Raw genomic sequence first — 12,378 nt, forward strand, 5'->3', positions numbered from 1 at the left:
GAATAGAAAGCCCAAAATGAAATATTTGCTTAATATTTACATCTAAGACGTAGACGAGTCTGTTTCTTCATCAGAACAGGTTTGGGGAAATTTAGCATCACAACACTTGCTCACCAGTCCATCCTCTGTAGTGAATGGGTGCCGTCAGAATGAGAGTCCAAACAGTTGATAAAAACATCACAATAATCCACAAGTAATCCATACCACTCCAGCCCATCAGTTAACATCTAGTGAAGTGAAAAGCTGTGTTTTTTAAATAAACAAATTCATCACCAAGGCATTTGTAACTTCAAACTGTTGTTTCCGGTGAGTCTTCTTTTCATTATGTTGCTTTGGACTCTCACCCTGACGGCACCCATTCACTGCAGAGGATCCTTTGGTGAGCAAATTATGTAATGCCACATTTCTCCAAATATGTTCTGATGAAGAAACAAACTCATCTACATCTAGGATGGCCTGAGGGGTTAGTACATTTTAAGCAAATTTCTTTTTTAGGTGAATCATTCCTTTAAGAGTGTAGGCTGTGTGCTTTGTAGACATCAGAGTGGCTCACTAGGTTTTGCAACAGAGCATGTGTGTTTATTTGACATTACATCAGCATGTAGCGATTTACTCACAACCTTATTGGTATGCATTGTGGCAGAGGAGGACACTGAGGGATCAAAACCATTGTGACATCACTGTAAGGAAGTGCTTTGAAGAGGATAAGGGCATAGGGACATCCAGAGATCACAATGTTAGCATTATTATCCACACTACACCTATACACACCAGAAAATATAAAACAAAACAAAATAAAAACAACACTTCCCCTTACGGGCTCATGCAGTATCTCTGGTTTACAGTCCAAGACCTTCGCCTCACACTGATGAAAGCAAACGGCTGAGACCCTGGACCCTCACAACTCTGCAAGATGACATTTTCCAACATCACACATATGTCACGTTTTTACAGAAAAGTATTTTAGTAAACATCCTTATTGAAAACTAGCAGATCATCCGTAGTTCAAAATCTCAGGCAGTGATCTTATATTTGATTTACTTATTTATTTTATTTTTTTTTGATGGATTTAATTATAATTAACCCAAAATCAAAATAAGATAATTAACCATCTTACCATATTGCATTACCATAAGGCAAAAATATCTCATTCTCATTACTGTAATGCAATAAATAAATGAATAAACAAAAATCACTGTACATTACTGTAAAACAGTTTAAAAAGACTTAAAATCTAATGAAAATCACCACTGTGAAGGTGATGAGAATTATTATAAAAATATGTTATATAAAAACCATCAAATAAACCAAAAGATTTAGTTGCTATTAAAACTTGGAAGTAAAATGAAAGTAAAACATCCAGAGGCAAGAGACCAAAAAAAAAAAAAAAAAAGAAAAAAAAAAAGAATATATTTTATACTATATATTTATACAAAATATTTATATATTTTATACAATTTATTTTGCTTTTAAGGGTAAAGTGTAACTTGCATCGTTTTCCTGAGATTCACATCAGGGGTCAAATACTGCACTTAATGCTTAGGTCATAGCGCCACCTGCTGGCAACAGCAGACATCCTCATCATAACACAGTACAGTGTCTCCCTTTGGCAAGTTTATGTAAACAACAATAGCACGTACATTAGAGTCAGTGTCTTACACAAAATTGTGTTTCTGACTTCGGCAGTATCACTGTATGGATGAATCTCACAAAGACATTTCTTCCTGGGCCATATTATTGCCAAATAAGTCAACAAAATGAGAAATGTATATTTTTTTGTAAATAAAATTAAACCCATTTATTCATTGATATTTCTAATTAAAATTTTATTACTGTATACAGAATAAAAAGTCCTGTCTGGGCACAATAGCTTTTCAAAATTCACAGAAATTTAGGTGCATAAATTATTGTACAAATGTAGTACAAAACATAATTGCTTATCTTTTTATTTTTTATTTGCTTATTTATTTTAATTATGGTAATAAGAAATGTCTCTGTGCTAAATCATAATGATAATTAGGGTGCAAAACATTATAAAAGACCTAAAAATACCAATTTTCCTAATGCAAAATGTAATTACTTTCTATCCTTTGATTTTGTGGTGAATATGACCCAGACAGGATTTGTAAGATTCGTTTGTTTAGATGGTTAACTCGAAAACCTAATCAGACCATCGCCCATTTTATGACATTGATAAAACAATGTTTTTAATCTCGATCAGATTTTGCTTCCTCTGCCTTATACATAAAAGGTCTGTTTGTTGCATGGATTTTTGTATCTCTCTGGCATCTCACTTCCTCTCCCACATCCTGTGGCTGTCAGAGGTAAACTCATCCAAGCTGTAGGGGAAAGACAGTGTGGCACAGTTTGACTTTACCTCGCAGTGCCACTGCCAGCGATGAGGGCTCGAACCCTGATGCTATCTAAAGTCCTGTTCTCATCACCACACGTTTCCTGTGTACATCACACACACACACACACACACACACACACACACACACACACACACACACAAAATAAAATGCACATGGATTTCAGATACTCTCAGACTAATGAACTCTGATTGATGGTCAACATTTAAAAAATATATTTATTTATTTATTTTTACATTATTATTTTTATTATTATTGCTTTTTGTATTTTTTTTTTTTCACTTTCAGCTTTTGGAAAGGCATTATACAAACAAGACATACATCATGGTATGTCCAAAACCATTATAACAGCATTTCACTTTGGGATACTTTATTTTTTAATTTTAGTGTTAAAATGTTTCCATTAAACTTATTTTAATGATCAATGTTTATCATAAGGTTATTTTAAGGTTTACAGGTTTTCAGTAAGTCAGTCATCGTACGCAAGAGGGCGCAATTGTACAAACGAAGTTCAATAAGCGATTTCATTATTACGTTGATAAATGTATTTAACACATGTAGAAGGTGTACAGTTTAATATACAGTTTTAAAGTGATGTTTGGTATGAACAACTCCTATGTTTTATACGTTTTTTTTCGTGACCACAAGCGAATACTGCTGCAGACAGACCAAAGGTTCAGCTCGTGAATATTAATATTTTTTTTTCTTGATTCACTGCTTTGAGCGTTTGATCACATCACCTCATTAATATTCATATCCCTGACATTTACCAAAGCAAGATTGGCAAATTATCTGACCAGCAGGGTTGCCAAGTTTTCACAACAAAACCTCCCAATTGCTGCTCAAAACTATCCCCAAACTAGCACAATCGCTTCCCGGGGGGTAAAATAAACGAAAACGCACGTTTTTGGTATTCCGCGGGAAAACCGCATACTTCTTCGCGTGAAAACCGCCATTCCGCGGGTGGGCCTGAGAAGGGAAAACCGCATACTTGGCAACACTGCTGACCAGCCCCAGTCAATGTCCGCCAATCAGCCAGCGATGGGCGGGGTTTTCCACGGTCTGGGCGGATTCACACTGGGTACGCACATCACACGAACACTGTATACACACACGCGCTTCGTTGATTCACACTGGGACGCACATTGGACGAACTCGGTCACATAGCGGAGCACGTTAATTCTTCGTCTTTCTGGAAATGTCAAAGCAGCACGTCTGATAATGTTGGGAAGAAAAGTACCTGGATCAGGTGTGCTGAGCGCAGCTGCTGTAGGAATGGACCGAGGGAGGACAGGAGAGAGACTGCACGCAGCGCTGGCCGGACTGCAAGAGCTGCATTTCCTCCGGGACAAACAGAGGGCCATGGTGCACTGGGCTCTGACCCTGAACAGAGAGGAGCCCGAGATATCAAAACATGAGACCGTGAGCACAGAGGAACTGAGACTGGAGGCAACACTTACTCTACTCAAACAACAGCTGGTAAGACATCTTAATAATAGTTTTGATGAAAGTATGTGATTTATTTTGGTGACATGCAGTGGAAAAGTTTTTTTTTTTTTTTTTTTTTTTTTTTTGCTTACATATGCATATGTAAATTTACTTTGCATTAAATAATAAAACAGTGTGAATCAATCAGTCCATCATTGGGCTCTGTGTTTTTTTAGTTGCGGCTCACAATTGTGACCATTGACATGTATCTTATTGATATTATTAATATAATCAATGATGAGCCATGTAAATATTATTATATGTATCAAGTATAGTATTTGTATTATGCTTTTACAGCTTTTATTTGCCTTACTTTTATGGAGCTTTGACAAAGACATCATCTTAGAGAAGCAAACTGAATTCAACAGTTCTAGTCATATGACTATTTACACCAGCCAAGAAAAAAAAATGCTTATGACATCAAGACAAAATGTCCTTTCATTTAGTGCAAAAAACCATGTAAAATACATTAACGACTCTTTTAAAACATGCAAACCTAAATTTTGGTTACAAATGTGGTAACAAAGAACAGATCCTGATGTGATCATTTTGAATGGATATGGTAAGATCTACCAGATGTTTTCTGTGATTCAGTCAGTTCTTACATTATTGACTGGACTTTCCAGCATCAAATGAGAATCTTTGCATAAAGCCTACATTCCCATGTGCTCTTACTGTAGTGAGGATTCATTGGTGTATTTTGTGCATGGTTTGGCAGTGCCCTTGATGACTGAATCCTGTGCTGAATTACAGGCTCAGCTGGGGGTCATATAGTGAGTGGTCATAAATCAAGGGCTCTGAGGGGGGCCAGTCCGTTTCTGATGATTAACCTAATTTAATGAGAATGGCAACAGAGGAACTGTGGCCCGGTCGGCGACACAGATTTGACCCCGTAGCCGATGCACGTTTGAACCTTCTGGACTTTTGTTGAACCTTTCTAATGCTTGACGGTCAAAGTGACTCTGGTCTCTAGACATATTAGAGACAGGCAGCAGTGTTCTTACAACATTTAAATAAATCACGAAATGGCATCTTTTTTTTTTTCCCAAAGCACAAGGAAATTGCACAGTTGATGTCATCTACAATAAGAGCTCCAACAATGTTGACGTATATGTGCACTGAGATTCTGATATGCTGTTTGTAAATCCACTTCCTAAAATTAACAGAAAACTAAACAAAATATTTATAATTTTGATGTATCTGTAAAAAAATGTCCTGAAAATGTCATTAAGATTTTCATAGTAAATTACACTTTTCAAGCTGTGCAAAATTATTTCATCGCCTAGAAATTGTTCATTGTGCAATCTTTAAAAAGAAAGGATTCATTTATCAAGATGTCTAGAAACCCAGAGAAAACATCTGGCAGGTCTGCCTTTATATTTACTCAAATATCTGCACCCAGCTGCAACAAACACCTTAACCAGACAGATTAAAATTTGTGCATTGTCAGAGTTTGGCACAGGTGTGACTCTTTACTTTGCAAAGCTGGTTTACAGTCAACCATTACTGATGTTATGTATTTGGCATGTCATTTCCACTTGTTCCTATACATTTGGTTTACACAATAGTTTGTGTTCCTCTCCAGGAGAGAGATTAGTAATCTTACAGCACTTCCCCTGGGCTACCCTTTATCCTTGCCTAGTTAATAGTCAACAGCTCTCCTTCTTTATTTGCTTCCTCTCTCTCTGTCTTTTCTACGTCGTATAACAGCAGGAGTCATATCAGCCATTAAATGTCTGGAAGCATCCAGTTTTCCATATTCTCCTGTGGTTAGTTTGGAATAAGAGTGAAGAATAGTTTAACAAAGAGCACTTAGTTCTGTTCTGTTGTGCTTGACTGAGTTTATATACAAGTCTGCACGTGTGGTTAATAAATGTACTAAACACTGCTGCCTCATAAACTGTATATGATAATGCATGATATGAAGGAGATTTATTTGCAGACTGAAATTTGTGAATGTGTGTTGTACCTGCAGACACGTCTACGCAAACAGGATGTGGGATTGAAGACTCATCTCCAGCAGCTAGATCAACAGATAAATGACCTGAAACTTGATGTGTGTAAAGCATCCACTGAACACCTAGAGAGTGACAGCAGACCCAGTTCAGGTGACCAAACATACCCATTTACATATCACTAATTGTAATTTCTGTTCCATTTTCCAAAAACAAATGGAATTGCAAACTGTTTGTTTGAATGGCCTTAATGTGTTGGATGTAACAGTTATAAATTACACACTTCACCTGTAAAAATGATCTCTGTATTGAATCTAACAGTGCTCATTTCTGTTCCAGGGTTCTACGAGCTCAGTGATGGTGGTTCAGGCTCATTGTCAAATTCATGCACCTCCGTCTACAGCGAGAGTCTCTCCTCCTCATCTCAAACCAGTCTGCTTCCTCATCTCTCCACATCATATACGCCACATGGCTATAGTGGTTCCAGGCAGACCGGTGTGTCCCGTCGTCGTTCTGCTGATGAGAGCACTGCCCAGTCCGATGCACCACGATCAGGAGTGAAGCTCGGTAGCAGTTGTATACGAACGGCACCGGCTCAAGCAGAAAGAGCAAGACAAAGACCTGTTTCCACAGGTAAGCATGAAAATGTGTTTATTTGGGTAAAGTTTGAACAAAGAACTAGGAGATATATGGGCATTCTGTATTCTTGTAGACAGTATAGTCATAAACAGATTAACTTCTGAAATGTACAGTACATTATCTTGATGCCATTTTTCTTATGTCTTTCTTTCAGGGGACCTTGACCGAATGATGGCACCTGGTTTTGGCTCCTTCAAATCCACTGATGTGAAGAGCTCCACCCCTTGTGGTGGCCTCCAAAATGCCCCAGTAGACCCCAAATATCAGAGTAACCTGGTATCTAGCAATGGGACAGAAGTGTACTGTTACCCCAGTCCACTGCATGCTGTGGCCTTACAAAGCCCCATCTTCAGTTGCACCACTGATCAGGAAAATCCAGTAGCACTTGATGGAATTTCTGGAGTGGGTCTTGAAGAGGAAACCAAAAACCCAAATGGAAGGTCCACAAATTCCAGGTCTGCTGGATACATCAACAAGGTACTACAGAGAAGAAACATTAAAATAATAAAAAGAACTGACACTGTTAGCAGTACACAGGAGCAAAGACCCAGACCCCAGGAAATGTCCTACGGACAGCTGAATGGTCCTCAACTCCTGGGTTCCCTTCAACAAATTACAATGCCCTTCGAAAATGCACTGGAGACTGGAATAACATCTTCAGCACTAAACAGCAATCAGCAGCAGAGGAATGCACCTGGTCTGGAGCCCAATTCTGAAGCAAATGAGGTCCAGACATTGTGCCATGGCACACACCCAGCACCTTCCATGGATCTCCAAAAGAATTACCTTTGCATAAAGAATGCCACAAGCAAGGCCGGTACTGAGTCTGAGAATGGACTCACAGACAAAGTGAGTGGACATTTTTCCAAGGAGTCATCTATGGTCCCAAAGCCAATAGAGAGGAGATCAAGTTTTACCTTCAGAAGAGAAGAGAGTAGAGCTTCTTTTGGTGATAAGAGCAGCACCCCTCAATCAGAATTTGTCCATGCACAGTTTGTTCCAGCAGGGTCTCAGAGGGTGAAAGTGCGTCAAGCAGACAAGAAAACAAAATCTGTAAAACTGAGAAAGAAGAGCTCTGAGAAGCCTTCAGCAAAGAAACATCAGCATAAACACTTGTCTCGGGAGTTCTGCACCAAAACCCGAGCTGACTTAAAACAGTCCGGCTCATGCAAAGGGAGATTAACAAATCTAGAAGAGTCCCAGATGAACTCTTGCTCAGATTGCAGTTGTAATGGACTTTTCAACTCGAGCTGCATCCAGAACAACTCTCACCTTCAACAGAGCCAAACCTCCAAGTCCACTAAGACCCATAAAGCCCCTGAACTTGTGCACCTTCCTCTAGACCAAGCCATAAAGAAACAAAGTTCTCTGAAATGGCCTTCCTCCTCTGAAATCCGTTTGCCCCCAGCTCTCCACACCCAGAGATCCAAAGAGATGTTAAACTCTCAAAAGGGGGCCATGGTAAGGAGTGTTAGTGCCAGGCCTCGCTCAGGTCATTGGGGCTGTCCTCCACGAGCCCTTCCCCACTCGCTCTCCACTTCTTCTTACTTCAGTTACTTGGAATCTAGATATCCAGCAGCGCCAATCTCCAGCCGCTATCCTCCTCTTAGCGAGTCTGAGTTTTCGGAGTACTCTGCAGAGTGTGCATCACTCTTTCACTCTACTATTGCAGCAAGTAGTGATGGAGAGTTGAGCGATTACACCACAAACCGTTTTGGAGACAGCGAGTCCAGTCAGGGCTCTCAGACAGCTTCAGACTCGGACAGTAGTCTCTCGCTGGATGAGGAGGACCTGTTGGAGGAAGAAGAGGAAGATGAAGGTGGTTTAGTGTGGGCTCAGGCTGCGTTGGGGACCACGGCAGCGGGCTTTTCTCTTCAGCAACATCATCGCCCAGAGCCAGCAGTCTGTCGCATCAAAGCTTCCAGAGCTCTGAAGAAGAAGATTCGCCGTTTTCAGCCAGCTTCACTCAAGGTTATGACTTTGGTGTAGCTTCACTAAAGCTTAGGATGGATCCTGTCAAGTAAACCTTTAGCCTCACCTGAAATTTGGGACTGACATGGATCCCCAAACTTGTGATCCAAGCAAACTCATAAGAGTATTTGGAGACTTCAAATCCAAAAAATGCCTCATGTTGTAATGGCCAAACCCGATCACTGATCTCCACCCAACTTTACCCAGGACACGACTATGTGTAAAAGTTTCATACATTGAGTGACATGACATACAGCCAAGTATGGTGACCCATACTCAGAATTCATGCTCTGCATTTAACCCATCCAAAGTGCACACACACAGCAGTGAACACACACACACACCGAGCAGTGGGCCTCCATTTATGCTGCGGCCCCCGGGGAGCAGTTGGGGGCTCGGTGCATTGTTCAATGTCACCTCAGTTGTGATATTGCTGGCCGGAGACTCGAACCCACAACCTTAGGGTTAGGAGTCAAACTCTCTAACCATTAGGCCACGACTCACCCCCCACCATTGACTCACTGTTCATCTATCACAAAGGAAGAGCAATTCTGTTATATTTTGTAAAAAAAAAAAAAAAAAAAATTTGACTTCACAACAACATCAACAGTCTATGTTGATATGTATAAAAACGATATACTGTAAATAAGGTCACTGAATATCTTTACAAAATTAACTATAATCAAAACCGCTGTGTAAATAGCACAATGAGAATTGCTTTGGGAACAAAACTACTTGATGTAACTCAATAAAAATGTCTTTTTTCACATTCATTTCAGCTGTGCATCTTATTTTTCTCTCAAAATAAATATTACTTAAAGATCTTTTCCATTCTTATGCATATTGTCAATTCTCAAATTATAGTATAAATACAACACAGAAACATTTTGTAAAATTAATTATTATTACCATACCAGAAGAAATTTCAACGGTCCATTGTCCCACCTCAGAGTGTGCTTTTATCTGGCTTTCTATCCATGCAAGGTCAGATCCATATACACAAGACAGGAGCTCTTCTGTTTTCAATTAATATGTGAATGATATGGATTTAACTGAATAAGGTGAGGGCTGCAAAGATTTTAAGGAGAAAAAAAAAAGTTAAAACAACAGGCAATGAAAGATGAGCATTAAACGAAGAAAGAAGAAAAAAACAGTTGTCAGACAGACATCAAAGACTGGACAATCTCTAAATCTCCTTTTACTCAGTTTTAGAATCTCTATTAAAATTCTTGTAGTGTCACAGAGGTTGTGTTTAGGGTTCTGAATAGACTCAACACAGGTGAAGACCAGATGGTCCTTGGGCCCCTGGGATGTTTTATCTTTGCTAGTCTGGGTTGAAAGGAGCTTAACTCTCTAACAGACTCTAGAATTTAATCAACTTTTACTTGCATTTTATTGCACTGCTTGGTCTCATCACCATGGCAATGCACACATACCCCTTCAGCACAAATGACCATGTATTTTAGGTCTATTTCTGGCTCTGGAAAGTGAATTTATACAAAAAGCACCTGTTAGGCGAGCACTGTATTGAAATTTCTTTTTACTTTTACTCCTTCATTTTTTCAAAATTATTGCACTTGGCCTGCTTTGTTGCGCTTGCAAACTAAATTGTCTCTGACATTTTTGCATCTATTTAACCATATAATCTTAATGCAGCTTAATGTGTAATGCTGTGTTTTTTTATGAACAGCTAACAAAAATAGACAATGTTTGTTAATAGATTAACTTTGATCAAGTCTTACCATGCAACACCTGATACTAAAATATTATTGTTAGTTCTAAATAGTTTTATTTTGAGAAACACTAATTTCCTCTAAATGCACAGTGTCATAAGACCCTAAAGTCATGTGTTGTGTTCATGATTGTGGCAGACAGAGTTGCATCTATGACTGAAAAAATCAAGCAAATCACGAGATTAAAGAGAGAGCATAGGTCACACTGTTTTTCTTTGACGCTGGGTCAAGGCCAGCAAGCCTGACCCTGTGTTTGCATTCACCTTCACCAGCTGTCTAGCTAGATCATCTCACACACTGATCTCACAATGGAGCTAGTCAACAGGTTCAACTAAGAGGTCATGACCACACACTCCCAAACCTTTCTGTCTCATTTCGGCCTTTAGCCTTGGCCTTCCAATACTTTTAGTTGCCTAAATGAATTGTGTTGTATTGGCTGCATTTACCCCTCATTTTAAATTTAAATGAAAGCTTGATTTATTAAAACATTTGACAAAAGTCAAGTTGTTAAATTACTCAGATATGTTATAGTCTACAGTCATCCAAAAAGTTTTTTTTAAGGCTATTGTATGTGACAAAGCCTAATTCACGGTTTGCTACTGTTGCAATAGTAAGCATATTGTTTTGTTTTTTTTAAGTTGATTTTTAAGTATTAAAAGTTTTCTATCTATGGAAAAGTTGAATAAATCATGCCATGCTAACTTAATAACCATACTCTCTGACCCAGCTCTACTATCCCATGACTTACTGTTGCGATGTTGACCTTTAACATGCTTGTTTAATCATGTAAGATCTTATGAGGCAGTCCTATTCAAGCAACACAAAAGCATGATAAACAGCTTTGGAATCTTGTTTCAGAGTTTATTAATATGCATGGTACTTACACCAATTATGTTTAATTACTTGAGAATGTATGTGAAATGGTCATGTAAATGCCTTAAATGTTGTTCTTTTATCAGATAAAAGTAAAAAACATTCTATGCAAAACCTAATTGGCACACCTAGATGTTAATGTATTAACCTAATTTCATACTCGTCTACAGTGCAGAATGATGATGGAGAAATGAGGAGAAAAGATTATTGAGAGGATCAATACAAATCAGGAAGATGCTTGGGTCACGAGAGAGATATATATATATCTATCTCCCAAACAATATATATTTCTCCCAAACAAACCCAAAGGAAGTTAGACATATACAGGACAAAAGATGAAGAAACAGACAGACTGTGAATAGCTGTGAATTCTGGTTATCCACAGGAGGCATATTACTCTGAAGGGTTACTGCTGTTATTAGGGATCTCATTATGGCTCAAGTCTTCCATGCACAGTCAACACCTGCTGAGACTCCAGCCTCCACTGACCTGGACAGCCTTTGATAGATTAATCCACATGAATGATTCGGTTTGAACATGCAAAATGATTCCTAAGAGGATATTTTGATACTGATGTTAAAATAAACTGATGCATTTGACAAAAAAAGACTTGAAGATTCAGACATGTACAACTCTTAAACAAAGGTTTACACCGCAAATGTATTAATACTTTTGCTTATATTATATTATATAGCAGCTTAAATACTCTACTATGTATAATTTATAAGAAAAAAGGTTTAATTCTATATTCATAAAGTAGAATGTTTATATTAAAGTACATGTTGAAATTATACTTTAAATAATAAATAAAAATTGTAAATACTTTAATTTTAAACTTTACATTTAAATAAATTATATATTATGTTATAATAATTATATATAAATATAAAAATATGTGTGTGTGTGTGTGTGTGTGTGTGTGTATATGAAAACATAATTTTAAATATATCATTTATTATTATTATATTATTTAATATTTATAATAAAATTTAATATTTATAACAAAAATTTACATAAAACAAAACATGTTGCACAAATCTGTTTTCTATATGACTGTACCACTGAACTACTTAGCATCATTATTTGCTGATATTACTGTGTTGTGTTTAGTTTCAAAGTGTGCTGCTAACTGCTCTATGTCAATGTCACATCTCTAATACAATGTTAACGTGACAGACGAGTGAAACAGGGTTTTTAATGGGGGATGAGAGATAGAGAGAGAAACCACAAAGGAACAGTGGCCATCCAACAGACGGGTGATAATTAAAGCCAGAATGGTGGGAGGGAGAAAAGCAGAGAGGAGAGGGGGATGCAAGGGTCTCTGCTTTCTTTTAGTGATGAGGTAAT

The 12,378-nt window shown here is 38.0% G+C and overlaps 1 protein-coding gene and 1 long non-coding RNA gene across 2 annotated transcripts; one reads left to right on the forward strand and one right to left on the reverse strand.

Annotated features, from left to right (window-relative positions):
- Positions 1 to 804: 804 nt before the first annotated feature.
- LOC122147285 lies at positions 805 to 5,966 on the reverse strand. Its single transcript, XR_006161553.1, has 3 exons — positions 5,830 to 5,966; positions 3,613 to 3,755; positions 805 to 2,454 (listed from the first exon to the last, which is right to left on the reverse strand). It is a non-coding gene; the product is annotated as an uncharacterized LOC122147285 (long non-coding RNA).
- Positions 3,475 to 9,198, forward strand: LOC109100985 (dapper homolog 2-like). Its single transcript, XM_042769425.1, has 4 exons — positions 3,475 to 3,851; positions 5,836 to 5,968; positions 6,155 to 6,448; positions 6,609 to 9,198. The coding sequence occupies exons 1-4, from the start codon at positions 3,594 to 3,596 to the stop codon at positions 8,441 to 8,443; spliced, it is 2,520 nt and encodes an 839-aa protein (XP_042625359.1). The 5' UTR covers positions 3,475 to 3,593; the 3' UTR covers positions 8,444 to 9,198.
- The last annotated feature ends 3,180 nt before the right edge of the window (positions 9,199 to 12,378 follow it).

Source organism: Cyprinus carpio, chromosome A13, assembly GCF_018340385.1.
Source record: "Cyprinus carpio isolate SPL01 chromosome A13, ASM1834038v1, whole genome shotgun sequence".
Classification (NCBI taxonomy): domain Eukaryota; kingdom Metazoa; phylum Chordata; class Actinopteri; order Cypriniformes; family Cyprinidae; genus Cyprinus; species Cyprinus carpio.

Coding starts and splice junctions, on each gene's coding strand:
- LOC109100985 (XM_042769425.1), top strand. CDS start 3,594: ATGTTGGGAAGAAAAGTACCTGGATCAGGTGTGCTGAGCGCAGCTGCT. Junction 3,852..5,835: donor CTCTACTCAAACAACAGCTG/GTAAGACATCTT, acceptor TTGTACCTGCAG/ACACGTCTACGCAAACAGGA. Junction 6,449..6,608: donor ACAAAGACCTGTTTCCACAG/GTAAGCATGAAA, acceptor TCTTTCTTTCAG/GGGACCTTGACCGAATGATG.